This window comes from Empidonax traillii, unplaced genomic scaffold (genome assembly GCF_003031625.1).
Source record: "Empidonax traillii isolate 1590-97213 ecotype Southwest subspecies unplaced genomic scaffold, ASM303162v1 scaffold46:size3806547, whole genome shotgun sequence".
Lineage (NCBI taxonomy): Eukaryota > Metazoa > Chordata > Aves > Passeriformes > Tyrannidae > Empidonax > Empidonax traillii.
The window spans coordinates 276,987-304,924 of record NW_020955239.1 but is presented as its reverse complement, the minus strand read 5'-3'; the positions used below and the strand labels follow the sequence as shown (position 1 = coordinate 304,924).

At 41.5% G+C, this 27,938-nt stretch overlaps 2 protein-coding genes across 3 annotated transcripts in view; one reads left to right on the top strand and one right to left on the bottom strand.

Annotated features, from left to right (window-relative positions):
• The window catches only part of CFAP44 (cilia and flagella associated protein 44), a 42,564-nt gene extending 20,624 nt beyond the window's left edge, over positions 1 to 21,940 (top strand). The window contains exons 15-34 of the mRNA XM_027878811.1: positions 296 to 448; positions 2,281 to 2,499; positions 2,968 to 3,110; positions 3,982 to 4,252; positions 6,186 to 6,241; positions 6,661 to 6,823; positions 7,134 to 7,264; positions 8,236 to 8,456; positions 8,845 to 9,010; positions 9,364 to 9,541; positions 11,428 to 11,928; positions 13,330 to 13,533; positions 13,950 to 14,145; positions 15,108 to 15,218; positions 16,755 to 16,885; positions 18,007 to 18,123; positions 19,086 to 19,287; positions 19,884 to 20,044; positions 20,835 to 20,969; positions 21,526 to 21,940. Of these exons, the coding sequence (XP_027734612.1) occupies positions 296 to 448; positions 2,281 to 2,499; positions 2,968 to 3,110; positions 3,982 to 4,252; positions 6,186 to 6,241; positions 6,661 to 6,823; positions 7,134 to 7,264; positions 8,236 to 8,456; positions 8,845 to 9,010; positions 9,364 to 9,541; positions 11,428 to 11,928; positions 13,330 to 13,533; positions 13,950 to 14,145; positions 15,108 to 15,218; positions 16,755 to 16,885; positions 18,007 to 18,123; positions 19,086 to 19,287; positions 19,884 to 20,044; positions 20,835 to 20,969; positions 21,526 to 21,660 (3,594 nt within the window). The 3' untranslated portion in view covers positions 21,661 to 21,940. The remainder of the gene's footprint in view (positions 1 to 295; positions 449 to 2,280; positions 2,500 to 2,967; positions 3,111 to 3,981; positions 4,253 to 6,185; positions 6,242 to 6,660; positions 6,824 to 7,133; positions 7,265 to 8,235; positions 8,457 to 8,844; positions 9,011 to 9,363; positions 9,542 to 11,427; positions 11,929 to 13,329; positions 13,534 to 13,949; positions 14,146 to 15,107; positions 15,219 to 16,754; positions 16,886 to 18,006; positions 18,124 to 19,085; positions 19,288 to 19,883; positions 20,045 to 20,834; positions 20,970 to 21,525) is intronic.
• Positions 21,941 to 23,392: 1,452 nt separating this feature from the next.
• The window catches only part of BOC (BOC cell adhesion associated, oncogene regulated), a 55,305-nt gene continuing 50,759 nt past the window's right edge, over positions 23,393 to 27,938 (bottom strand). For both annotated transcript variants that reach the window (XM_027878812.1, XM_027878813.1), the window contains exons 13-19: positions 27,699 to 27,804; positions 27,391 to 27,513; positions 26,510 to 26,731; positions 25,869 to 26,095; positions 25,237 to 25,316; positions 24,422 to 24,615; positions 23,393 to 24,079 (exon numbers count right to left, since the gene is read on the bottom strand). In XM_027878812.1, coding sequence (XP_027734613.1) covers positions 23,895 to 24,079; positions 24,422 to 24,615; positions 25,237 to 25,316; positions 25,869 to 26,095; positions 26,510 to 26,731; positions 27,391 to 27,513; positions 27,699 to 27,804 — 1,137 coding nt within the window. In that variant the 3' untranslated portion in view covers positions 23,393 to 23,894. The remainder of the gene's footprint in view (positions 24,080 to 24,421; positions 24,616 to 25,236; positions 25,317 to 25,868; positions 26,096 to 26,509; positions 26,732 to 27,390; positions 27,514 to 27,698; positions 27,805 to 27,938) is intronic.

Below are 27,938 nucleotides of genomic sequence, written 5' to 3'. Positions count from 1 at the left end.
AACTCCCAAAATATCATCATGCTGCTTCCAAGCTAAGCAATGTCAGAATTATAGCTGCTTTGTACACAGCAAGGACTTCTTCAATTCCTCAGCTTTGCCTAGCAGGTATAGCATAAAAGGAGCTCACTGATTTCTCATGTCCATTTAAAAGTGTCCATTTAAATAGGAGCACAGTTAAGGTGGCTGGAGTTTGGCTTTGTCCCTTATGCATCTGCTGACTAACCTTTTTTCTCACAAGTCTTGATTTCATATATACATCTGCCCTATATTTGTATTTTTTTGTGTTTTTATACAGGTGAAGAGCACACTGCTCATCCTTTGTGAGAATGGCTTTGCTGTCCAGGTTCCTGCCCCTCTCCCTAGGAAACAGGATACAGTGTCCACCTATCAAATAAAAAACCTGCCAACGCAATACTTCCATTTTTATAGTATTAAATCCAGAATCAAGGTAAAAAACTGTCCTTTGGGAGAATTTCATGTTCTTTTCTGTGCCAGAGGAAAAAAAAAATACCCGGAATGGTTTCTAGTCCCTATATTGCATCATAGGATTTTTGCTAAGCTTTTGAAAGGGAAGGCTAGGTAGAGTCCATTTGTGGCTGTGCTTTAACATTTAAAGTTACAAGTTATTGTTTGTTTATTCAGATAGAACATACATCACACTGAAAGCATGATGTCCAGTTTGATTATAATTAGAAGGTAGCATTAGTGAAAGGGAAAGGTAGTATAGTGCATTAGTTCTCAAAATGTATTAATTTTGGTAATTTTCACCAAAAGTATGTTTCTTCTGGTTGATGTTAGCCCTATAGGAAATTCCTTTGAACAGCCATAAAACACCCAACCTGATCTTGAGGCAAACATGAAACACAATTTTTTTTTTTCCCCCAACAGTTATATATTTCTAATTTCTCAAATGTCATAATAACTTGAAAGATGTGTGCTTTGTTTCTGAATGACCGCTAGCATTTTAAAAGAATATGTGGGGCCAAAGAGAAAGAGTTAGGCCAGCTCTCAGCTATAGTTAATTTTGTGAAAGTAAAAAGCAAGCTGATATGAGGCTCAGGAGGAGAACTCCAGTGAGAAGGCTCTCAGTCTCATCTGCAGTCCACCACAATCCAACAGCCTCTCTGCTTCTGTTGTTAATCTGTGATTTCTCTGCTTTCTCTGTTAACTGCTCCTGTCTTCTGAGTGGTGTATTACTGAATGTCAGGCAAAGCTTCATTTGAGGAAGTCAGTATTCAGGAGAAAGATTTCTTGGTGGTTTTTTTTCCCAGTAAGATCCACAAGAATGGATAAAAGTATACATATGAAAGGAAAGATTAAAAGAATATGTATGGAGTTTTGTTGGGGTTTGGTTTTTGTGGGTTTTTGAGTAGGGTTTTTTTTTTAATATAAGGAGAAGAATATTGTTGGGAGACACTATAGATCTTTCAAAATGAAATGGTTTCTACAGAGAGAAAGAATATTAATTGCCCTATTTTTCCTCTAGAAATGTATCAATAATTAATAAGTTACAACAAGGATGTTTTAGATAAGATGCAAGGGAAGATTTCTCACAGTAAGGGTGGTGTAGCACTGGAATAGTTTTCATAGTCTGTAAAGTCCCCAGAGCAGGAGATTTTAAAAAGGTAAATCAGACAAATATCAGCTGATAATATATAAGGCTTTGCTGATTCGGCTTTTGGGAAAAATAATGTTCTTTTGAGATCCTTTCCAGACCTTTTATTATGATTTGCTATCTAATTTCTTAGGAAGAGAATGATGTTGGTTTATGGTACTGTAGGCTTGAATGGAAAAGGAGTTCAAAAGATTTGATAACTCTGCACATCTTCCCTTCACTGTTCAGAAAAAGTCCATTACAGCTTCTCTCTTTTTCTCTACATCAAGGATGCACTAGATCTTCAAAGTCTGAGTTCAGCCTTATAATACTTTTCTTTCTTCTGGGCAGGCAAAGGACAGGACTTAGGAGTTCTGCAGGAGGAGTATGCATAGCGGTGAATATTTGGAATAATCTCTCTGAGGACATGTTGAAGTCTGCTTCTCATACAAATTATTTCTGTTTCAGAGGATCATGAGTTAAAATACTTTAGAGAAGGGAAATGGGGCATTCCAGTGGAGAGTCCCATGATTGATCTCTGCTTAGTTGACAGAAAAGAGATTTCTCTAGATATTCTATATGTATAATGCCAGGACCACCTTGGATTTCATTTATGAGACTCTTTCAGTCAGTGATGCATGCAGTGCCTTGGTTTCATATCTCTGTTTCTCTGCTTGTTGTAATAGCTGGAAGAGGAGATTGCACGGAGAGAGGAAAAAAAGAAGGAGAAGGAGAGGGCAAGGCTTCAATGGATAAAGGAGCAAAAGGAGATGGGGCTTGAGATAGACCAGGAACCTGAAGAGGAACCAGAAGAAGAGCCACTACCACCTCTCTACATACCAGAGGAGCCCAGTCCCATCCTCTGTGGTTTTTATTCAACACCAGGAAAATTTTGGCTTTCCTTGGTAAATCAGTTTTTATTTCATGTTGATGGGATTGCATGATGTGCCAACCTTCCCTTCACATATGAGTGCCTTATAAAAAAACTGATTTTTTGAAACCTGCCATCTCTAGGACATCGAATTCCCTTCATACTTAATAGTTTCAGTGGTCTTTGTGAAATAAACCAGCAGTGTCACTCCAATTCAGCTTCTTCAGTAAATTTCTAATAGGTATCCTTATTGGTGATGCTTGAAGGGGCACAAAGACTAAGCTGTTCCCTCACAAGCAGAAGACAGAATCTTAACATGTTGGTAGAATGGCTTGTAATGCCAGTGATCATGACAGATGTTTGTCTGTGGATAAATAGGATCTTAAGGTGTTTGGAAGTAACATTTTCTACCGTATCATGGAATCATTCTGAAAGTTTCATTTACCTGGTGAGCTGCTTCAGTTTTCTTTTGTCACCTTTTCTTTATGGTCCTCTTCTTTAGGGTGGGTATGACTCAGGGTTTCTCTACCATTGTGAATTCTCACATGATCATGAAGAAGACCCTGAAAACAGGAAAGATGAACCCTTTGAAGTGATTCCTATTGAGGACACCGACAATAATCCCATTCACAAAATCTCCTTCTGGTAAAACACTGTAATGTAAAAGATAGCTCTGTGATAAAGCTTGATGAAATTGAACTTGGAAGGGAGGAGTGTATGCTCCTTAGTCCCTTTTTAATTGTGGCTCAACTCTTGTATGCAGGAACTCTCTCTGGTTTTCTTGGCACTGAGATTCACTTAAAATTCTTAATAGACATCACTGGGCCTAGTGTCTGACAGAATAATTTAAAAAGCCTTTCGAAGATGAAAAAGTCTGATTTCTAATTAAGTACTGGTTAGGACTCAAACACCCTAGATTGTAGAACTCCAGGTGAACTGTTAGAAGTCCCTGCATGTAGTGATCCCCAGAACAGCAGTTCTTTTTCATAGTTAGCAAAGAGCCCTCAAGGAGAACATGAAGAGGTCAGTCCATCCCTTTTGGGTGAAGAATATAGGCTTCTCAGGACATTCTGTGGACTGTATGAATGAAAAGGGTGGATTCTTTTCAGACTCCCAGTATTAAGTTTGCTGTAAGACTAGCCATGTTCTGCATCAAAGGCGGCAGTTTAATCTACTGCTGGCTGCATTCACCACCATCTGTACTAAATGGGAAGCAGAAAGGAAAAACTGCTTTTCTAGCTTTTAACTTGGTGTCTGCTACACTGCCCAACTCAGAGTAGAGACTAGTTCCATGATACTTAGCAAGTGTTGGAACATTCCTGAGCAGCCAATTAGCTGAAAAAAATTTTGTAGCAGAATCACATGTACTTTAAATGATCCAAATATTTCGCTCTCATCTTCCAAACTTGGGAATGTGACTTTTATTAAGCTAGTTTAGCTCTTTTCAAGTATCATGTTTTGAGCTTACTTGTTACAAGTTGTCTGATATTACTGTTTCTCGTTGCTTATTTGACAGTGCCAGCAGTCCAATGATGTTTTTCGGGATGCAGGATGGCTCACTGCGTGTTTATCCTCTCCCTAAGAAAGACCTCTCAGTGAATACCCTGAAGGAGTACTGGTGCCTCAATGTACATGACAATGATGATGGCCAGATCCAGGGGATCTGTTCTAGCTATGATGATAGGTTTCTGATTACCTGTGGTGGAGATGGAAACATTTTTACGTTCAACATCTTGTCTCCGGAGGGTGTTCCCCCAGAGCGAAAAGCCGAAATCCCCTCTCCAAGGGTAAGTTGCTACCCCCTTTCACTAAATTAGGCCTCTTGGGTATGAAAGTAGATGGGCAAAACGAATTTCAATTATTTGGCATCATAGGTCTTTCAAAGCAAAAGCTGAGGTTTTCCAAACAATTGAAAAGAATAGCTCTTGCAAAACGTTCCCTAATAAACAGGCACTATGACTGTGTTGTTTCTTCTCAATGTTTTTTGGTTTTCTTCAAATAAACATGGTATATGTTGTTCATATGTAATATTCTACCAGTGTTTTCCCACTCAGAGGTGTAATCGTGCATATTCCTAGAATGCAAGGACCACAAGGATTTGTCATACTTCATAATTTCTTAGGTTTAATTCCAGTAAAGTATGATTCTGCTCTGGATGGGGATTCTCAAAATAATGTTAGAGAATACCAAATGTGTAGTTTCTCCACGCCTCTAGTATCCTTCAACTAAAATTCACAAGTTGGATTTTTACCACTTGCAAAATGGCACAGCATGATGCTGATATTGTTGCTCTTTCACTCCTGGGCAGCATTAGCAGTAATGAGTTTACAGGTGTAATCACTGTAGAGCTCATCATCTCTAGCACATTTGAACAGATGACACCGGAATAACAGTTGTATTGATAACACACAAGAAAAGAGATGTCAAGTCCCCCACTGAAAATTTTCAGACTTTATTGAATTTTTAAAAAAATCTCTAGAGTATTTGAATTAAATAAATATAACTTGAAAGAATCAGTGAGACCTGTTGAGTAAAGAAGTGCTATCATGCAATTAACATTCCAGTAGATATACATTCAGTGCAGTTTAAAGATCTTGGAAGTGTCAACATGGAACAAATTCAACTTACAAATATTGTAAATACTAGTTGGAAACTACATTTTGAAGGATGCTTGACAATGGAGAATGAGGAAATTGTGATTTTGGTCATTCAGCCACATTGTTCATGACTAGCTGGAATTCTTTACCAGTATCACAAGAATATACAGCACTGAGAATAGACTCAAAATTATTTCCTATAGGTGAATGATTGGAACCTTTGATATCAGAGTATTGCTAGCTCCAGTACTACAAGAAGTCATTAATATACAATTATAAAGCATATACACAGCTTTATAATTTTGAATATGTAAGTAGCTCTATATAAAGATGCTTATGGTCAATTTCTATTGTTCAGGCTAGCAACATTGCTTAATGACCATCCTAATAGAGTTTTTCCCTTTTCAAAGTATATTTTCATTAAGTATCTATTCTAGTTTTAAGTCATATGGAAGATTTTAGAAATTCTATCTTCATTAAACTAAATGAGATTCTTAGAGAATCAAATACAAATCATCTGAAACTAATTGAGTTAAATTACAGATCAATTTAGCACAACTAAATTGTTGGGTGATAGGCCCCCTCTTTTTTTAGAGCATGATTGCCTAGGGAAATGAGGCTTGTGCGACTGCAGTGTCCGTCCATCTGTCATTCTTCACAGCTAGTAATTGTGAACCCATTAAGCAGTCAGCAAAAGCAAACCAGATTAATTACACATGTAACTTGGAATTAGCCCAGGATATGTTACTCTTGTCAGTGTGGCAGTGAGGGGAGACAAGAGAATTGGGTCTGGGAGAACCAAAGATGTCATGGGACAGAGGGAAGTTAGGACAATCGATGATGTAAATGGTTAATGTTGAAGGGGAGGATATAGGATTTGTGTTCTCTATCCCTAAGAACTGTGTTTCATCAGTTCTTTTACATATAAAAGACAGATTCATTGCTTTTTCTTCTTGAAACATTAAAATGTGATATTTAAGGCCCCTGTAGTAATATTGAACATGTATGTTTCTTTTGGTTTTGTGAGATGCAATGGGAGCTCTGTCTTAATGTTTATAAAAGCCTTATTGTCTGTTGAAGCTATTACTGCTTGTTTAAAGACAAGACAACATTTTTATTCCAGAGTGGTCTTGAGAAGGAGAAGGCAGCTGAAGACATTGAGGACCCTGATGCCTACAAGTAAGAGATGCTTAGATAATGATGAAAGAGGTTTTCAGGTGTTCGTAGCTCTTTCCTCACACCACGTATTTCTTTTATCCTACGTGGATGAGAGAGAAGTTGACCTGAATTTTGGTCATTTCTTTGTTATGCGTGAAATTCTTTCATCCTTTCCCTCCATGCTTTTCTATGGCAGTAATTCAAATATGGTACTGTGAGACTTACTTAACTTCAGGCTACAGTGACAACACAGGGTCAAAGCCCCGTGATGCTCGGAATATACAGGTATAAAGGAAGATGATTCCTTTCTAAATTACATTAAGAGTCATTGAGTTCACTGGGAATTTAAGGCTGTCAAGGAAATCTAAAAGGTCACATAAACTGTGATCTTTCCTGTCTTTCATTAAGATAACACTATTTCCTTTTTCATTCATTTTCAGTATTGAAGAAGTCCAGCAGAAAAAGGAGTCTGAACGGATAATGAGGGAAGCTGAAGAGAAGAAAAACAAGAAAAGAGAGGAGATAATTGCACTGAGACATGACTTTGTTTTTCTCCTTCAAAAGAATCAGGAGTTGCCCAAGCACATGCAGCTGCGCAGAGAGGTACATCTGGGGTTTATGAGGGTCATTTAACTTTGGAGGTCTCTTCTTCTAAAATGTTGCTTCCATCATGTTGGGGCCAAAGATGTCCAACCCTTTGGATTAAGTTGCTGGAACTTCTGAAGCGCAGCTGATGAATCGTGCCAATTAAGAAGTATAGGAGAAAAATGTGGTTCTCTGTGCAGGTCCAAGTAGCTTCTGAAATAAAGGGTTGTGTTGATGTGCATGGAACAAAAGCACCTGGGCAAAAATATTTATTATCAAAACCTAGTAGCCAAGATAATGTGATGCTGGGCTTTCCATCTTTCTGCAGGACTATGAGATGGACCATAGGATCTTTGAGGAGCTGGATAGGCAGAAAGCACAGAGAATCCAGTCAGTGCAAAAGGAGCTGGCTTGGGAGCATGAGAAACAGTTGATTGGACTGCAGAAACTACGAAACCATTAAGTACCACTTTTACTTCTCCCTCTGACTTTGCGTGGGGTTTATTGTTTATGACGTCGTACCTCCAACAAGGAAAAAGAATGTGATGCTTTTTCTCCCTCATATAGTCAATATTTCATCTGTTCTGTTATGATTCTCTTCTTATTTTATTTGGAACATACATGAGAGTACATATTAATATTTGTATGAAATTAGTTCTTTTGAATCTTTGGTAAAAAATTAGATAGTCAAATGAAAGAAATAGCTTCATTCTGATTCACTTTTATCTCAAAGCTGGTTGAGACTGTTTGCCTGGAGTTCTACCTCTAAGTTCACTTAAAAGCCCAGAACTCTCATTGAGTGAAATAAATGCCTCTTTTTCAGATGTCAGAGATTTGCATGTCCGTCAGATATTTTAATGTCATTGCTAACACAGTGTTCTCTGTACAATTTAAAGTTATGAAACAAACTTTCTCAAGAACACAAGTTTAAACATGAGGTGCATTTTGAGTTGTTTTTTGTAGATCTAAGTATCTAGCAAAAGATGAATCCCTCAAAATAAATAAACAATATAAATAATGCACAATATAAATAATACACAATTTAGACACTTTAGGCACACAGAATGTGTGACTGGGAAAAAGGCTTGAATGAGCATGTTCTTAATAATTCCTTACTGGAAGATGACAGTTATTCTCATGAAGAACCTGGTGTAAGTTTCAGTGTTGGGAGAGGTCTTAATACATTTATTCTTGAGCATCTCCGTTCTTAGAGTGGATAAATGTCAATAGATAGTGTCAGATGTTATGCTGTAATAGCATATGCTGTAATACTTCTAGCCCTTATATATTACTTATTACTTGTGAATTTTCATGTTATGATTGCATAGGCAATAACTACACTAATCATGCCCTTTTGATCAAGGCAAAAGGGTATGTTGTGCCTACTGACTAAATTTTTACTGACAGTTTTTTCTAATTTGGCTTTTCAGATTTCGGGACTCGCTGGAAGTTATTGTTGTTGTTCATGCTATTCAAAGCAATCATCAGATTTCCACCTACAGGCTTCTACCAGTGACTGAGAAATACAGCCAAGATAAGGAACAAGTGGGCAGCAAGTGGAAAGTACTTAGAGACAAGTGGAGAGCACTTAAACGGGCAGAAGAAGCAAAAGAAACGGAGATCACTGCAGAGACAAGGGATATACGTAGTGGTAATGATAACTATTTAAATGTTACAGTAATATGGTATCTGTCTTTCATTTCAGTTTGTTTCCCTGAGTCCAAGCTAAAGAAATAATGTGTGTAAGCGCAGGTGAAGAAATATAGTGTGGTGTGTTTTTTCAGTACCTACATACACAGTAACACTCATACATGGTTTTCCATGTTTAGGCCAATGTCACAAATTGTCTCTCAGCCCCATGGGTAGAATGTGACTAAGAATCAGGTCAAAGAACCTGAATACTTTCAGAACCTCCACTACACTGTAACCATACTGATTTACATCAGCTCTACAGGAGTTGTCCCAGGGTGTTTCCAGTAGTTGGGACTGCACTGTGCTGCGTGGTATTTACAACTTCACATAGTTATTTTTTGCTCCAGATATTAGATTTTTTATGGATGAGGCTGAAGAGCTGAAGATGCCAGAGGTCCAAAAGCCAACTGCACGTTATATAGAAATGAAACGTGAGAAAATCAGAAGAATTGTTGAGAAATCTGATAAAATGAAAGCCAAGATTATGAAGAGGAAGGCACAGTGGGATGAACTGTGAGTCTTGAACTGGACTCTCTCTGTGCCCTTTTAGTTGTGCTTCTTATCTGAGGTCAAATAATGCTATATAGCTGTCATACAGCACTATAATCTCTCTGCTTAGGTTTTTAATATTCCTAAGGGCTATAATTAAAATAGATGAATTTTCATGTATCTCTGAGTCTCAAGAGAGCATTAAAATATTTCAGTTAGTTTCTATGGTTCTTCTAAGATATTAACAAATTTGAATTCAGCTAGGTAGCTGCATTTTCAGATAGGCAGTAAAATGTGTCTAAATTGATCACGACTGAGAGACACCTAGGCCATTACAGTCTCTGTTTTAAAGTCCAGCTTTATTTTGTACCTACCAGATACAAGAGCAAACCTCGCAATGACTACAAGAATCCCAAAGATGCTGAGGAGATCAAAGAAGAACGGGAGAATATGGGATGTTATAAGCTCAAGACTGCCTCTGACTACAAACTCCCTGAACACGAGTATGTGAACACTGACAAGAAGACGAAGCAGCTTGCATCCCTGAAAGAGTTGGTATGTAAACTAATTTGTTGCTGTGTATATTTCCCCTTTTGTTGGGGAGGGAAGGGAGAATAGGGCATTAGTCACTGAAGAAATTTTTTGAAAGGAAATCAAAGTGGATGTAGGAATAGGCCTTGAAGGACAGACTGCTATGTTGAGTCAGCTTTAGTTACAAATCAGCCTTTTTCTTGTGAACTGTTGGTGCTTCACCTTCAATCCAGGATAATCTTTAGATGGCTTTTTATAAATGAAAAAGAGAATTTACCTTTACTAGTATTTCAGTAGGAACACCTGTCTTTTTGAATTCTTCAGAAAGTCTTATCATGTAGTAAAACACTGAGCTAAATACATCTGCCCCCATAAAATACCTTTACAAAAACAGCAAAGATTAATGTTTCTAGTGTGACCTCTCCATATTTGCACTTCAGCTATCACTGATTCTGTGTGCTAAGCATTGGAATCTTCCTGAAAAATCAGGTCTTTTGGAGCCACCTTGCTGCAATAGGACTCCTACAGCTACCACACATCTTTTAACCACAAATACACGTGTTCAAGCTCAAGTGTTGTGCAGTATCTTTGTTGCTTTCCTTGTGACTTCTTTCCCCCAGTCTTCTCATAGGAACCTTTTTTTCATTTTATTTTGGTGGAGTGCAAAAGAGTGACACTTTCTTTATCTAAAAGAACAGCGAAGAAATACATCTATTGCACTTGGAACTGCCTAGTTGCTTTTTGGTAGGAAGGCTTCTTTCTTACCCTGCTTACTGGCAGAGGAGCCTCTTTGCTGTATGGTTTCTCTTTGCTTGGTGAAGCGGCCCTGAGTCTTCTCCAGCCTTATCCTCATAAACCTTAATTGCCTAATCTCAGGCACCCTGTATGCCGGATAACTTTGACAGTGAGGGCTAAGCATTACAGAATCAATGCTACAGTCTCAGGGGGTTTGTTGGATCCTTTTAGTCTCATGCTTGGGCTTCAGCACTTCATTGTAGTGCTGATGCTACCAGATACCCAGTGATTAACCTAACGCATCAGGACAGGCAATGCAAACAAAGGGAACAGTTCTTGTCGTGAATTCCAGGTTTGTACAGATGAAGAATTCCAGATACTCCAGGTGGCTAGTGTACAGGCTTATTTTCTTTTATAAAGATCAGAGAAGTTTTTGCCATTCAATTCAATTATCAATCACATTCAATTATTATTTCATATGAAAAGGGTCAACTAATACAGCATCTCCTTATCACAGAATGACTGAAATAGGAAGATGCTTCTGATGGTAATCTAGTCCAAGCCCTCTGCTCAAGCAAGGTTATATAGAGGAGGTTGCCCAGGACCGCATTCAGATGGCTTTCCAGTATCTCCAAGGATTGAGACCCTGCAACCTCACTAGGCAACCTGTGCCACTGTTCAGTCCCCCTCACAGTAAAAAAAGTGTTTCCTGATGTTCAGAGGGAATCACCTGGGTTTGAGTTTGTGCCCATCTCCTCTAGCCAGTCAGTGGGCATCACTTAAAATAGCCTGGCTCCATCCGCTTTGCACACTCAAATACCTTCAGGTATTTATATACATGGATGGCATCCACTCCAAGCCTTCTCTTCTCCAGGCTGAACAGTCCCTGCTCTCTCAGCCTTTCCTCAGAGAAGAGATGCTCCAGTTCTCTAATTGTCTTAGTGGCCTTTCACTGGAGTGTCTCCAGTAGCACTGTTTCTCTCTTGTACTGGGGAGCCCAGAACAGGACACAGAACTCCAGATGTGACCTTGCCACTGCTGAGGAGGGATCATGTCTCTTGACCTGTGACTCCCTGACACAGTCCAGGATAATGTTAGCCTTCTTGTGCTGGGGACAACTTCTTACTATGTAAGTATTGCTGGGGAATCCTACTAAAATTGTCTTTCTGTTGCAGATCCATAGGAAGAAAGCGAATATGAACAAAGAGATTGTGTCTTTGCGGGACCTCAAGGTTTCTATTATTGATGAAATCAAGGGTTTAGTGAAGGAATTGAAATCCATACAGGCAACCTTGGATTTGTCAGAACGTCTCCCTCTTCCCCTCATCCCTCAGCTACACCCAGATGAGGTTCCTGAAAAAAAATTTGAGTGCACCAGTGACATCCTCCAGAGGTTCAAAGAGGAGCAGACCAAGGCAAAGCCCCAGGAACAGTTGGAAGGATCTGCCTCATTTCGCGCGTTTAGGCGTGGGTTTATTCCAGCTCCTTCAGCAGAAGAGACTGACCCCACGGCACAGGCTGCAGATTCACACCCAGTGAACCCAGCATCATCTGTGGGCACAGAGCAGCAGCAGGTGTTTGAGACTGAGAAAGCAGAGCCAACAGAAATAGAGCTGGAAATTTTAAAGAGGGAGAAGATAAAAAGTCTATACTTGCAGGAGACCTTGATCAAAAAGGTAGGAAATCAAAAGCTATTTTTGTCAGATTAAACAGGCCCACTGGATCAAAACCAAAACCAAATCCCTTTCTGTCTCAGGATTGCAGCTACTCTTATCTTTCTGCTTTCTGAAGTTAAAAAAAATGATACCTGTAGCAAATTTGGAGTGTAAATCAGTATAAATACATAACTATGACCTGTAGGCTGATTATTATAATTTGAAAAACAGATCTTAGATTCCTTATTGATTGTTCTATGAAACTGTGGGCAAAAAAACTCAAGTAAAATGTTAGACAGTACTTGAAAAATTTACAAAGAGTTAAAAAAGGAGCATCACTACAACTTTGTAGATTCATGGTGTTCTCAGCTCTTAAATAACTGTAGTCCCAACTCTTTGGTCTCAAAAATTATTTTGTAGGATTAGAAAAGGTGAGGAAGAGTAGCCAAAATGATTAGTCATGGAAAAGCATCTTTTAAAGGTACATCTAAATGGATAAAATATCTTTGGCCTGCAAAAAGGGCAACTGAAACAGTGGTAGAGATGCAATAAAATTATGAATAGCATAGAAAAGGAGAGTGGGAATCATCTCTTAAAAGAAGAAGAGATATCAAATCAAATGGTCACACAGAAAGCTTGAAGCATGCAAATGGAAATAGTTTTCCTATCCAACAATAGCTAAGCTTTGAAACTCAGTGTTAGGATGTGGGGAAAGCCACAATTTGCTAAACTTTGGAAGAAAAATCCATTCAAAGGTGTTGAACACAAGCATACTGCTTCAAGCTCAGGATGTCCCCCAGTCAGAGTTTAGGAGGGTATGGAGAGGAATGTACCAGAGGTACACTCGTTTGCTCCATTTCTTGCTGTCTTTTCTCTAACTTCTGCTACTGGCCATTGATTCTTTGGTCCTCCCCAACACAGACACTCTTGTGTTCATGCATATGAATGTTTTGAGGGAATATCCAAATTCTGCTGTGACCACCACATATATGTAAGTTAATGTTGGCAGCTGCTAGTACTGATTTAACTGTAAATGTTTAAGGAAGAGCTGGCACATATTCCAAAAGAAGTCTGTCAAGGCATAAGACTTATTTATTGTTACATAAACTACTGTAAACTACAGACTGTACTACTACTACTGAAAAGCATTCTATGAAGAGTAAAATATTTTTTGGGGTGGAGTGGAATGCAGTGAAAGACTCCTGTGAATCTCTGGTGATTGTTTTACTATGAAGCTGAGAATGAAGAAACATTTGGGGTTAACCTAGTCTTTCTAAGTGCTTCAGTAATCCATAAGAAATAGCATGCCTGAGTTGTTGATTTGGCAGAGAATTTTCCTCTTTGCTGCTTTCTCTAGATTTATATGTCTAGCTCCCCTTGTAATACTTTTCCTGTTCCTGGTTTGACTCTCGTGTGCTACAGATCAACATGCTGGTGATCAACTTTGATGCTGAACTTCGCCTTTTGCGGCACAAGAAGCTGAAGATGGATGTGCAGATGAAAAATGCTGACCTGCGCTGCATCACGTGCTGTGAAGAGCTGCTTATCCTGAAGAAACTTGAGAAACATGAGAACCTTCTCCAGGAGCGAATTGACACCCTCATCAGTGAACAGGAGGCCACACAAGTAAATAGGCCACGTATCTCTAGATTTAATGGTACCGTTAATACATGGGTTGAAACAAAAGCAAGCCGTAAAGTAAATGGTGGCGTGCTTTTGTTTCGTTTCAGCACTGATCCAGTGTCTAGTGCTAGATTTTGAAAACCAAGAAACTCTTGGTGATCAACCTGAGATGGTCACATTTAACTTCAAATACTTAATCTTTTCATAATCTTAACATTTGCATTTTAATAGGTACTTCATGATGTGCCATAAGTAACAAATCATATGCTTAAAGAACATGCTCCTAGGTGTTGCTTGATTGAACCATGGGTTTAAAGAGAGAAAGATGAGTTTTGCATATCCAGATCTTCACAGATGCATCATATATACATACCCATGGATGTACCTTTTAACTGAAGTAGGTTTTTTTGTTTCTTTAGCAAGAATTGGAGAGCTACCTTGCAAAAATGGAGGATAAAAAGTGTGAGATTTTAAAGCTTCGGGAATGTAAGAAAGCTCTTTATGCCAACTTCCAAGCATCCCTTGGAGAAGACAATGAATTTGCCCATTTTCTTACCAAGGTTCTGAAGAAGAAAATCGAGTGTGTGGAAAAAAAAGAAGTAGGAAGAGAAGCAGGTTGGAGATTCTGTTCTTTTTGTTTTATGTCTGTGTGGTCAAGTAAATGTCTCTCAGTCTACCTGGGACTCTGAGTACATGCAGCACTCAAGTCAGTTCAAAAACCCATGGATCAGACCTACCCATATTTGTTTGTATACTGACAGCATATTCTATGGCAACCATCCCGAATGATAACAATGCTGTAATCCAGTTTCTAACATGACTATAGTTGGTCTGATGATAGGTCCTGCAGTTTACTTCCTGTAAGTCAGTATTGATGACTGATAATTGGTAAGAAGAAGAGGTAAAGCTTTAAATAGGTACTTCCTAGGCTGTAACAGTGGTAGCTATGGATAAGTGATTAGTCTGTCACATTCATGACATTCTGCTTTAATCTGTGCATTGACTAATGAGAGATCATAAACCTAATCTGCAATCACCTATTAGTCACAGGACTAGACATATTACAAAAGGATTTAATTTGTCTTAGTGACTCAGTTTTACGCTGTTAAGGCTAGGCAGCCTTACTGAGCTAAAATACTTGTGCTCTTCCTGACTTGGCTTTTGATTTGAAGTGGGACATGAATAGCAAAAAGTGCAGACAACAGTGATGCTTTTGCAATAGATTTGTGCCTCCATATTTTGCTTGGCTGATTAGTCTCTGTAGTAGAATGCTAAATCTTCAAGTTTTAAATTCATGGCATGTACAGAGAGGAAACATTGAAGGAAGTCCCAAAAATATGCCTGCGTCTGTGCCTTTGCCAGAACTAGGTGATCTCTCTCCTTCTTCCTTTTCCCCTCTTTTCTTTTCTGTGAAATCATCAGATCAGTGCAATAGGCACAAGGTACCTGGATTCACCCATTACCAGGATGATCTTTCATGGATTATTGGGATTGTGTTAACCAGCACAGTGGCATAATGCACAGCTGATGGGTCTGGAGGTGTTTTGCAAGCCAGCATTACTGTCTGTTTCTTTCAGATGAAGAAGATGAAAATGAAGAAGAGGATGATGAAGAGTCTGACTTGAGGCCTGATGAAGAAAATTCTGGATCTGAAGATGAAGTCTTTGATGACTCTGTTTGCCCAGATGGTACCTAAACCATTTCCTTGCACTGACTGATTGTTTAGCTTTAGGGACAATAGTGTGTATTTAAAAAGAAAACACAGAATTGTTTATTTTTCACTGCATATTAAAGCCCTGAAGGGCTGGAGTGTGTGTGCCCCTCCTGAGTGCAGTGTTTTTCCCCAGGAACTCTCAGTGAAGATAATGAAACAACTGGTAGCGTAGGGTACTCTAATTAAAAATTTTGGAAAAACAAAACTTAACTTAGCAAACACTAAGAACTAATTATTTTCTGTAAAGAACCACTCACCATTTCATGGCTGTTTTGTGGAGAAAAAAGTCTTCTATAAGGAGTGGGGTGGTAGCAGGGCTGTGGCTGCTCTCAAATGTGCTGCCTGGCCTAGCTGGATCCTTCCCTGTTCAGGGAACTTCTGAAGTGACTCTGCCATGCTGTTAATTGAAGCTCTTTGTTACCACCTCGTGGATTTATGTAGCAATTGCCTGTTGCTAGGCTGCTCTCATAAGGGTATCTGAAAAGTTAGAAGCTTTACTTTACAAAATCCTCTTCATTCGTGCATTCACAAAAGGCAAGCAACTTCTGCCCCACTTTTTTTTTTTTTTTTTGTAAGAGTTTAAATAATTTAGGGTGTTGTTTTTTAAAAAAATCTTTGGTTGATATGTCAATGACCATGTAACAACGCTGCTTCATTTTTAAGTTAGAACTTACTAACTGTTCACCTTACTTTTTTTTTAATTGGATTTTAATAGCATTTCCACAAATAGAATTTTTTATTAACTCCTCATTCATCTCGTTTTTCAATGAAATGTTGGGAAGAAATGAAGATTTTTACTTTTTATTTAAAAAGTCCAAATTGCTAATTTAATATGGAAATTATGTGTTGCATTAGCCTCTTCATACTTGTCTATTCATGTGTCATTTTTTTGGCCTTTATTATTTGCTTCTTTTTTATTATTTTGCCTGCTGACTTGGGCATAATTATTCACTTGATTAGTATGACTGAAATCACAGTGATATATAGAAATTTACAGGTCTCTTCCTTACCATTAAACAAATGAAACAGGTCCTGTGAACCACAGCTTTGTTTACAAATAGAATTTGTATACAACTGAATTCTACAGCAAAGTTCATAATTTATAGAGAAGGGTGCTGTGAATAAAAAACTATGTGTTCACATAATTGAAGAGTTTAGTGTAACATGTGTTAATTACTGGGACTGCATTGCTTAAAAAAGCTAATTTTTGAGCACTTGGCTTTCATGCTGGCTTTGATGCATTTAACGTGACTTCTGAAAACAAACTTACTGAATATAAAGAAAAAAAGATCCATCCAAGACCTTTACCACCTCATGGAAGAATTTGACCCGTGGGATCTGTGGTTGAGAAAGCTCTAGGGAACCAAAACCCTGATCGTATTAAGGGGAACACTGGGCAATGTGCACAGCAGGAGAAGCTACCAGCTCCAGCCAGTAACTATAGAGCAAAAAGGGCAACTTAGAGCAGTCGTAATGGAACTAAGCTCTTCTTTGGCTGTTTCCTCCACAGACTGTGACGAGGCACTCTTCCTAAACACCCTCCAGCTCCGGCAGCAGCGGTTAGACATTGAGAAAGCTTTAGCAGAGGAGAAGAAAATTGCTGCTGACCTCAGAAAGAAATATATTGCCTTGGCCGAAAAGGTATTGTAGTGTTTTCTCAGCAAGCATTAGCATGCTCCACTGAAGATGTTGTGCAAGTGATTTTGGCTAAGATTTATAAACAAAATCCTAAGCCTTTGAGAGGCCTCAGTTTGGATAGAGGTGTCTGTGGTAGCACAGAGGCAGGAGGCAGCTCAACATGGATCACCTGCTCTCCTGAAAACGGGGAATCAAGGTGGTCCAAGTTTAGCTTCCAGGAGGCTGGATCCAGGTTTTAGGTCCAGTCCCTTCCCAGCTGTTTAGCCATCGCGCAGCAGCAAAAGCTGGATTCTCTGGGTCAGATAAAACTCCTGATGTAGCCTGGCCTATCCTCTGTTCACATCTATGGGGATGGAGAGATTGAAGAATACTTATCCTAACACAAATGTAAGTTAAAATAAATGCATAAAACTGCATGGTTTATGCATTACCTGGGACAATACCTTTGTCACAGGTAATCACTGAATAAACTCTTTTGATGCAAATTTTCCTTATAGCTTTTTTTAACTCCTGCATTCACTTAGACATTTGATTTACATTAAGTCAAAAATATCTTCACATGAAGGGTTATCCGGGATAGAGAGAGTGTGCTACGAAAATAACATTATGCAAGTCTTTCTTTTATTGTGTCTCAAAAATGTTCCATCAAATATGCTTAACTTACAACATTTTTTGTTTAGTTTTTAAAGGCTTTCCTAAGTGCCAGCTGCCACATATTCACCCTGGGGTCTGACATTTGAGTTTGAATTGTTTCTTTTTCATGCAGAATCAATAAGCATTTCCAGGCACACAATAAAACACAATAAAAATTATCTTGCAGGCTCTGTTGATCTACAAGTATTTTAGATGTTAAACAAAGCAGCTGTCTCTTGATATGTACAGGGCTTCTCTAAGGAAACATTTATAGGTGCACGTGTGTACAGATGTATTCAGGTTAGAATACTGCTTGAATATATAGATGAGCCTCATGTTTGTCTGTGAAACCTATCATATGTAATAAAAAAAAGAAAAAGAGTTTTTTTTTTTCTATACTTCTTTCACTTTGGATGAGGAATTCTAACCTTGCTACCCTGTATATTTTGAGTACTGCAGGATTTTGTTGTCCACCATTTGTCTTTCTGCAGGAAAAAGAAGTGGAAACCAGTCTGGACACAACAAAGTTGGATCTGGAGATCTTTCAGTGGGAAAAGCTGCAGAGACTGAATGAGCTATATGTAGCTGTGCCTTTGAAACTCCATCAGGTAATTCAAGATGTTGTGCAACTGCAGGTGCAGAATGGCCTGTGTACATATAAACAATGGTGTTACTGTTCTTTGGGGCCCTTAGCTCCTGATTCACAGTACTCTCCTGAGAGTGAAATGCCATTAATTGAACTTCATGCTGCTATTTCCTCTAGAATTTTTTTATTTTTCCCTTCTCCTGGACTGACAGAAATGAGGTAAGGACAGGCAGGTTGGTCCATTGCTGAAATGTGCGTAGTCTTCAGGTGCTTTATAGGTTTGCCATGGTATTTTCCTTCAGGTCCTTACCTACTGATATTCTCTTGGAAAAATAACCAAGACCCACCCCCAAAAAAAGCAAACCAAAAAAGGCCCAAAATTATTAAACTCACGTGAGTTTTGCCCAATTCAATAATGTTGGATTGGATACACTGCATTCATTTATACAGCTGTGAGCACAGGGAAGATAAGTAGCAAATTAGGAGGAAAACTAATGACAATACTGTTATTTCATCTGGGCTGAATCATGTCCTCAGAGAGAGAAGATAGGCCTCTGCCTGTTAGTGCCTGTGTACTTCTGAGGCAAGCTCTCTCCATTTTTTTTTATCTCCCATCATTAAAAGGTTGATAATAAAGACAGGAGAGTCTAAGGCCTGACTCTGCAATTCTGCAGCTCCCAGATAATTCAAAATTACAGCTGACAGGGAGTGCCTTACTCCCCCTTTGTTCCAGGGGCCACTGAAAGGTAGACAGCTTTATGTGTAGGCTGTTGTGGTAGATCTAAAAGTGGTCTTTCAGCTTTGCTGAGTGGTAACAATTCCCTGGCCCAAAACATGAGTTGTGCCCCCACTTACTATTATCTTCCTCATTAGTTCTCTATTGCTCACACATTAGTTACCCAGAGAGACCACCAGCACCCTTAATAAGGAAAGTCACCTTAATAAGTAAAGTCAGCCTTGCTTTTTTGTGGCTGCTTCTTGCAGGTGCAGTGCTTGGTTGATGGGGAGATGCCGAGTGACTTCTCCCAGGCTTTGGTATTTACCAGTCAGTCCTTGGAGTACCTGCAGAAGAGAGTTGTGGACTTATGTAATGAGAAGATAATGCAAAGGGAGCATTATAAGAAGGCCCGGGAGAAACACAGGCAGCTTGTCCAGGACAAAAAGGAGATGGAGACAGAGATTCAACGTGAGTAACAGAGACTCTGAACTACACAGCATGCTAATGCTCACTCTGTCCCCCTCACTGGGTGCGGGTAACTCACCACGTGTCTGTCTCTATACTTGCACAGGCTGTGCAAAATAATTTGTGACTTTAGTATAAGTGGAGTTGACTGAGATGAGACACTGGAAGTCTGGATACATGATTGCTATTTCTGGTTGTAAACCAGAACTCCCAGGAAGAAAGTTGCTTCCCCAAAGCTATGTAAGCTTTCTTTGGCGATTTCCTCCTCTGTGTAACATCAGAAGAATGAAACAAGCCCTATTTAAAACACTTTTCCAAGAATCAAACCCAAAGCTGTGACTAGCACCACCAGACCTGCAGAGGCCCTATATAGTCTGTGGTGTGGGACTGGCTTACTAGGACTGGCTTAGAGTATGGCTTGGTGACCACACAGGCATGATCATGGTCAAGGACAAATGGTAACACTCAATTGTGAGCTTTGTGTGGTTTTCTGTGAATTATTTATTACAAAACAAATACCAAAGAGCTCAGACAAAAAGCTAGGGTAAGGCAGAAATTCTTATTAACCAACAGTGCTGCCATTTGTGCCCCTCTGTTAGGACTGGAAGAGAAGTGCAATCATCTGATGATGGAGAAGTTTGGTCGGCTGGTTGATTTTGAAGCAGTTCAAGCACACTCTATTAACATACCCATGGAGGACATGAAAGTGAAAATAATGGAGAAAGAATATGAACATTACCTGGATCTTAAAAAGTGGGAGGTAAGGATGAGGGAAATGAGGAAGACACATGTTACGATGATCAGTTAAGGCTTCATTTCCCTGAGACTGAATAGTTAACACTAAAATCTTTTGTGAACATGCTCGTGTTTGATTTTTTCTCACTTGTCATTAATAGAATATAATATCCAATTTCCCATCATCTCTCCTACCTCTTCTCCAGTTGCTGATGCACATCCTATTTTCTCATGGACATAGTTGATGATCTCTTTGTTTTACTTTCCTCAGATGCATTTTTCTGCTTCAGTCCCAATATGAAGTTCTTCCAGAGTGCTTTTCTTTGTTTCTCAGGTGGCATTCAGCACCTGCAGCCTTCTCCCACTGCCTTTGGTCACAAACTCTTTGAGTACAGGGCAAGCCCTGGCTCATGCCTGGGATGGCAGTCTGTGCAGTCTGGAAAGTTCATGTCTCTATCTGGGGGAGCCTAAGGCTCAGCTGCTGTGCTGCAAGCAGGCAACATGCTTATGCTGCCCTTACAGAAGGGCACGGAAGGGTACAGGAGTACTATGTACCTAATGGCTTTCTCTTTCCCACACTTTTGCCTAACTGCTTTAGTTACTTAGGCATTTGCAATATATATGTGTATGTATATATATATATATATATATAAAGATGACAGATTGCACTAAAGATACTGTGGGATCAGGTGGTGTGTGCAGGATCAGTCTGTTGTTTACATGTCTTCTGTGACACACATTGTGCCTAACACTTCTTCCCCACCTCACACTTTTTGTCCTCTCTCATCCCCACTCAACATTTTACATCTGTCCAGGAAAGAATCTTAGAACTGCAGCAGCAGCTAATGAAGGTGACAAAGGAAAACACCACCAAGCTGTTGAAGCTGGACGAGTTTTGCCGGGAAAAGCATCAACTTGAAACTAAGCTGGATTCACTAACAAATGATCTGGTAAGCTTCTTAGCCACTGTACTACATGCAGGTTTGGGACTGTTCAGAAATGGGTAAGGGGAATCATCTGACCCTCAGCAGCTGTCTGATCTTGCATCCTGCTCTGCCATTTGGGCTAACAGTGGGACAGGAAGAATAGCTGCTCCAGGTCTTGTAGAAAGGGAGAGGAATGAGCTGATCCTGAAGAAGCTATACCTTGGCATTTCTGCAATTTCTTACTTAGCTGCTTTCTAAGACTGAAACAAATTCTTCTTATTTCTGAAGAAAATATGCCTTGTAGGAATTAAAAAATCTTCCTTTGTTACATGGAAAAACTCATGTAACAAAATGTTCCAGTGAAAAGTGGGTTTATTGCTCTGTACTAGGGAATAAGGCAGCCATCAGTGACAGCCTGTTAGTGGTCCCTCACTCTTCCCTTTCAAGTACTTCTCACTACGGAACGGAGAAATCAGAGAGATGTCCTGCTTCTTGGAAAGGTTCACTTTCCCCCCGTGAAATAAATTTCCACTATTCATCCCCACGTTTTATAGGAGCCATTTCTTTCCTCTCCATACAGGGAGCAGAATTTCAGGGCACCCAAACTACGGACATGAAAGAGAGAGGCAGGCTGGAGTCACAGCTCCTGCGCGTGGCTCATGACGTAGCCCTTCTGAAAGAGGAGATCAATCTGGGCAGAAAAAGTGGGTTCTGAAAAGAACTTGCTTTCCTTAGCAGGAAAGGTGGGTACCTCTTTCTACACCATTTACCACAGGACTGTGAGACTCTAACTGAAGCATTCCTTGTTCTTACACCAGCAGTGGTAACTAACAATCCAAGTCGACCTTAAAATTAACTGTGGCAGCAGTCATGCCTGGAGTGAGGAATTGTTTTGGCTATACATGGGTTAGTTGTAAAGGGTTACATTTGTTTCCTCTATCAAAATATGACTGCAGCAACAGATATGGAGTAAAAAAGTTGCAAATAAAACTACTGTTATCGGTCCATTGGAGAGACTTGCACTGGACAGGTGCCCTGTGTGTGTATGTGCCTTCAAAGAAGTGGCTGTGGAAAGCTGAATCAGAGTTTCACGTGGGAAAATACAGCTTTGGTACCTTGTTCTCAAAAATGGTAAAAGAGGTTTGCCTTCAGTGTGCATTCGTTATTGCTGAGCATCCCAGCAGGAATGACACTGCTCTGCTAACTGAGCTGGTTAGTTAAGGAAAGTGCTATTTACTGGGACAAAGCAAAGGGGAGCTTTTTTTCCTCAGGGCCTGTGGTGCTCAGAAGGGTATGGAGCAGTGGAAAACAGCACTGCAGTGCAGGATGTCACATTTACCTGGCACGAGGAGGGTACAGCAAATGTAAAGTCAGCCTGTAACTCCACTTGCACCTGCCTGATCAGAACCAGGCTCAGTGTGTTTTCAGGTTTTACTCTTTTCTGCCTCTTGCATTTAGTATGGTGACAGCATGTGATCATTTATAGCACTTACCCCTACTGCAAAAATGTCTTCACCCCCAGGGCTAAGGGGTTGTGCTGCACAGGTCTTCCAGTGCAAGGCTTCTGAGGGTGCTGGGGAACACTTGGGGTTGTTGCTCTTTTTTAATTGAATAGATTGGACAACCTATTGGACAATCTATTGACAAGCTACTCTTGTTGTTCCTCCCCGCTCCCTTTTGCCACTGGTCTTTTTGCCTTTTGCTGTCTGGTTCCTTTGTTCAGGGTCCTTTCTGGGAGGCACCCACTCAAGCTGTTATGGGGATGTTGCACCACAACTAAAGTACTTTAAAGAACCAAACATCTGAGACTTGGCTTTGGGGAATCCAGGGTTGAGCCAGTAAGGGAAACTTGTCTGACAGTGTGAGTGGGGGGTGTGCAGAGAGTCAAGAGGGGCACCTGTTGCCTCACTGGAGCTACCTGCTAAGAAGAGGCTTCAGTCCCAGCAGTTAAAGTCTTGGGTGGAGGGAGCGTGACTGCCAGAGTGGCTCCTGTATACTCAGAAAGTTTCCTTAACAGTCCCTTTGGAGCTGCTGAGCATCCTGTGTTTCTGTAAGCAAAAAGTCACCCTTATCCACATGCTGAAAGTTCTGGAAGCTGGAAAGCCACAGGATTGGCGGGGGTGGGGGGGGTGGATGTAAAGGAGACAAGACTGGCAGAGATTTGAGTATCAGGCTGCCTCTCTCCATCACCGAACTCATGCAACTAATCCAGTTGCAAGTCCTCTAGCTATGCTCCTCACTAGAAGTTTCATGTCACTTAACTGGCACAAGCAGGAGCTATCCCTCTTCCGAGCTCAGCATTGAGGACACTTCGCCTTGGTGGCTATTTGCAAAACTCTAACTGCAGGAAAAGGTCACCATTCCCCAGGTGTCCTGCTTGCTATATGTCTGCAAGTGAAAAAAAAAGAGAAGGCTCATTCTGTGTGAGGAATTAGCATAAAGCCAGGCACAGCAAAGACTAAAGCCTTTATTTGAGATGTTAAAGCGTGGTTTGTCTTTACAGATAGGCGGCTGCAGATGGCGTGTATGTGAAGGGTTGTTTAAGTTGATCAGGCAGAGTGCGTAACTCCAGTCCATTCACAGGAGTGTGTTCCTGGAACAAACCTTCCTGTAGGGGACAGGAAAAAACCTTTTGTGAAGCCCTCGCTGCAAGAGGGTGCTCAACCTTGGTGGTGGTGGCAGCTGTGTTTGGACCTGTGTCCCACAATGTCTCTTGTCCAGCTGTTGCAATCCTGTGCTCTGATGAACAGCCACGGAGAGCTGCTGCTTTGTTTCCTGGGTCCTCCTGTGACCTTGCTGAGGATGCCTTCTGTCTCCATAGCATTATAAAAGGCACATATACATCTATATACAAGTGCATAAATATATAAATAGGGGTGTTATACAAAAATAAATACCCTTTCTCTTTCTCTCTTTAGAATAAGTCTTTTGCAAAAGGCAGCTTGGTCCCTAGCTGGAGGGAGGGTGAGTCTCTAAGGGTCTCAGTGGTGGCGGGCTGCTGTTCAGGTGTCTTGGTAGATCCTGACCCAAAGACGTGATCACTGGGTTCTGGGAATGGAGATCTCCTCTGGACTGGCAGCACTCTAGTCTTTCTACCTCTTCAACTGGCACTAGGCCTAGGCAGCAAGGGCTTCCTGAAAGGGAAAGGAGAAAGAAATAATTACAGTGCATGATGAAAGGAGAGATGAGATGGGAGGTTTTTAGTTAAGAGTTCACTTAATAAGGAGAGGTACTCTGATCAAAAAGGAAGATATGCATTCTGAAAATCTATATGGGAATTCAATCCCATGACTGCACAAAACAAGTCAGATCCATACTATAGGTGTCGATCAATGGATCAGGTCCTAAGGAGGTGGATTCACATAATTTGAACATGAACAATCAGAAATGCTTTACAGTGAGATTTGCCTTCAAGATCAGCTTCAAATGATGAGATGAAGGAGGCATGGACTTTTCCAAAGTGTTCCCCAACTGACCTTGGTGGAACAAGGTGTCCTGTCGAGGATCCAGGCTAGGGCATCCCACTTTGTTTCCCATTACTGGATGATGGAGGCCAATAAAGTGCTCTTGAAGGTGAGGACAGTCGTCTTGTTGCTGAAGAAGCTGGTGGGTGGAGTCATCTGGAAGACTGTAGAGGAAAGAGCTGTCTTCTGTTCTTGAACTGGGCAATCTGGGGAGGCAGGCAAGGAGGTTTGGTGCTGTTAACAGATCTTTCCTCCTTGAAAGAGATTACCTGTGTAACAGTCAGCTGCATCAATGCAGTGACACACAGCATTCCTAAGTGAGGGGAAGAAATGGGAATCTACTTGTGAGATGGGAATGAGGTGATGGGACCTGGTACCCCTGATCCAACAGCTAGTGAGTGCCACAGGAGCTGGGAGAAGTAGTGCCTCACAGGGAACATGGTAATAAAGACATCTGAACAGTGAGACACAAAGCACCCCCAACTGAAAACCAGGCAGATTCTGGGGCAGCTGTTTATCAGCATCCAGTCATAGCTGTTTGCTTCTATTGTCCTGCTTTTCAGTCTCCCATTTAGGAGCAGGAGGAGGAAAAGGGGGCAGGGGAAGTAGGTCTTGGCCACCTCTACAATTAAATTATTCCTCCCTGAAATCATGACAGGAATGAGCTTTACAAAAGAATTTGGACCAAGAAGGCCTAGTGCTGGAGCATGGATTTGTTTCCCAAATGAGTTGGGACAGATGGGAATGTATTGAGGGCAATCTTTTGTGAGCATGTAGTCTTGTGGGTCCCAGTGTTCCATCCATCCCCTCCACAAGCCAGGACTAACCTGGAGGGCTGGTAGTCTTGCTGGGCATTCCCATTTTGCAGCACTCTTGCCTGGAGCAAGGCGTTGGTCTCCTCATGTGTCTGGAAGGAAAGAGAAGGATTGTTGGAGCAATAGCACATTAAGAAGCAGGTGCCATGATCTGGGAGTAGGAACCCTGGGGCAAATTGGTGAGGCTCTTATGGCAGAAGGCAGAGAAAGCTGAAACTGTTTATTTTGCTACAGAGGACAGTGAAACTGAGCGCTGAAAAACTCATTTCACACTGCTGAATCAGTGGGGGACAATAACTAATTTATAGTCTCTGCTGTGGCATTGTCTTGGCCTGTGTTACTCTTTACATGCAGAGTCTTCAGCACTGTCAGTCCCTGTGAGCTTCGCTCAGGAGAAACAGGAACCTCCTCCAGACTTAAGTGCCACTGCCCCAAGAAACCACCCATTCACCAGTGTTTTGGAGACCTTCCTGTTCCCCACATGTCTCAGGCTCCACTGCAAAGGGGAAATCTCTTTTAAAAAGCCAGTGTTGTCACTTCTACATGCCGCAAAGTGTGGCAGCCACGTCTGGAGAAGCCCTCCCACTGCCACCACGGCCTCCAGCTCATGTCAAACCAGCTCTTAACCACAGGTGTGGACATACCGGTGGCACTTCATCTGGGCTGTAATCTCGGGGCTTGGTGCTTGTGTACGCCACTCCTGAGGAGGGGCAGATGCCACTCAAATGTGCCCTGTTGGCGTAGGGCTGCCCATTAATGTAGGGGTGTCCATTGGCACGAGGAGCAGAAATGCCCCTCAGCGGCACCATGGTGTACTGGCAGGATGAGACCAGCAGCCCAGCTCCTGGAAAGCCCATGTCGATGGTTTGCTCTGCAGAGGGAAGAAAAAGGAAGTCTGAGGGAAAAATCAGAGGTAAGGCTGAGCTTCTTGAAGCTCAGCAGGGACAGGGGTTAGGCTATCCTATCAGGAAGCTGTTTTGGCACCCCAAGCACCCTTGGAGGCAAATGGTGGAAAGGGGCCCTACACAACTGGCGATGGAGTCCCCCTTTGCCCCTAGTCCCCGAGGTTCCTTTTCAAAAAGGTAAGCAGGACAAGGGACAAACTGGTCTTTGTCTTTATGGGGTTCCAAAGAGCATCCAAGACTTGCCCTCTGCCCACCCTTTCCCTGCTTCCCAGAATGTGCAGCCCTCACATTTTGGACATTTGACCCAACTACACCCGGGGTCAGATCTAATCCACAGGCAAATCATATTTTGTAAACTAGCCATCAAGAAAGAACCTTACTCTGCTTGGACCAGGCTCTCCAAAGGCAAAAGGGGATGAAAGCCACGATGAGGAGCACAATAGAGCCCAGCACAACGCCTACAATCAAGTATGGCAAGTCACTGGAACGGGCCATCATGGCTCCTGTCCCCAGGCCACTGTGCCCACCACTCAGTGGGGGATGCTGCTGGGGGGGCAGCGTGGAGGGTGGAAGACGACCTGGCAGGCCAAGGGACTTCCGAGCTGCAAAGGAAAGAGAGAATGAGCATTAGACACAGACATGGCAGATGGAATAGCATCCCATTCCAGGCATTTCTGTGCTGCTGTGGAGGGGGCAGGCTATGGTGGCTTTAAAGACGCACCCCTGGATGACAGGATTTCCTAGGCTGATGCACACTGCAATACAGACAAAGTCCTCTGTGCTTCGTTTACAACTTTGCCAGATCTGCTTGTGGACTGCTAAAGCAAAACCAAAAATGGAAACAGCTTCTCCAATACACACACTTGGACTCAATGCTGTTCCTATCACGACAGTGCAGCTGCTTGGAAGACAACATTGGGACCTGCTTCTAACCCAATGCAGGAGTTTGGCACAGCAAGAGAAAACTAGTCCTGCTTCAAGTCACCATCTAGGAAAACAAAAGCTAACTACAACTCTGAGGGACAGTGATGGACTCTGCACAAGGGGTCTGTGAGTACTGCTGTGGGTACATACACATACTGATCAACAGCATGAATGACCCTATGTTTCTCTTCTCCCCACTGCTGCCTCCATCACCTTGCCTGAGCTTGGATGATGCACAGTCAGGCAGGGATGGCACCTCCCGTGCTGTGCTCTGACAGCTGCAGGCAGGGAAGGCAGCAGGGCTGCGCTCCCAGAGCTGCCCTGTGAAGCTGGTTACCTTTGGTTTCGCAGATCATCACGTTGCTGAACTCGCTTTCGCCACCCTCATTGAAGCATTGCATCTTAATGTCATACGAGGTCTCTGGCTGCAGGTGGCTGATGGAGTGCCAGTACCGATCTCCTGAGGAGAGAACAAACACGTGTGCCATTAACTTCCTCAGGGAACACACAGCTGGCCCAGCTCTGCAGCAGTGCTAGGAAGAGAAGGCCCAGACAGCTGCTGCCTTTTGTGCACAGGGCTCCTTCTGGCTGTGTCATCTTCCAGAAGAAACCAACACATGGGACCAGTCTCTCCATTTCTCCTACCTTCCACCACGTCCTTCTTGTAGTCGCTGTCATTGTCACTGTCAGTGGGGCGGTAATAGATGTAAAATCCATGAATGGGAGTGTTGTTGTTGCTGGCTGGGATATACTGCAGAGAATGGGAAGGAGAGCAGAAATTAGAGAGATGTCTGTGCTCCATATTGTTCTAGGTGAGGAGCTGTTTGGATAAGTGTGATGGGACAGGAAGAAAACCTAGGAGAGGGATCTTTGTGTTGCACAGTA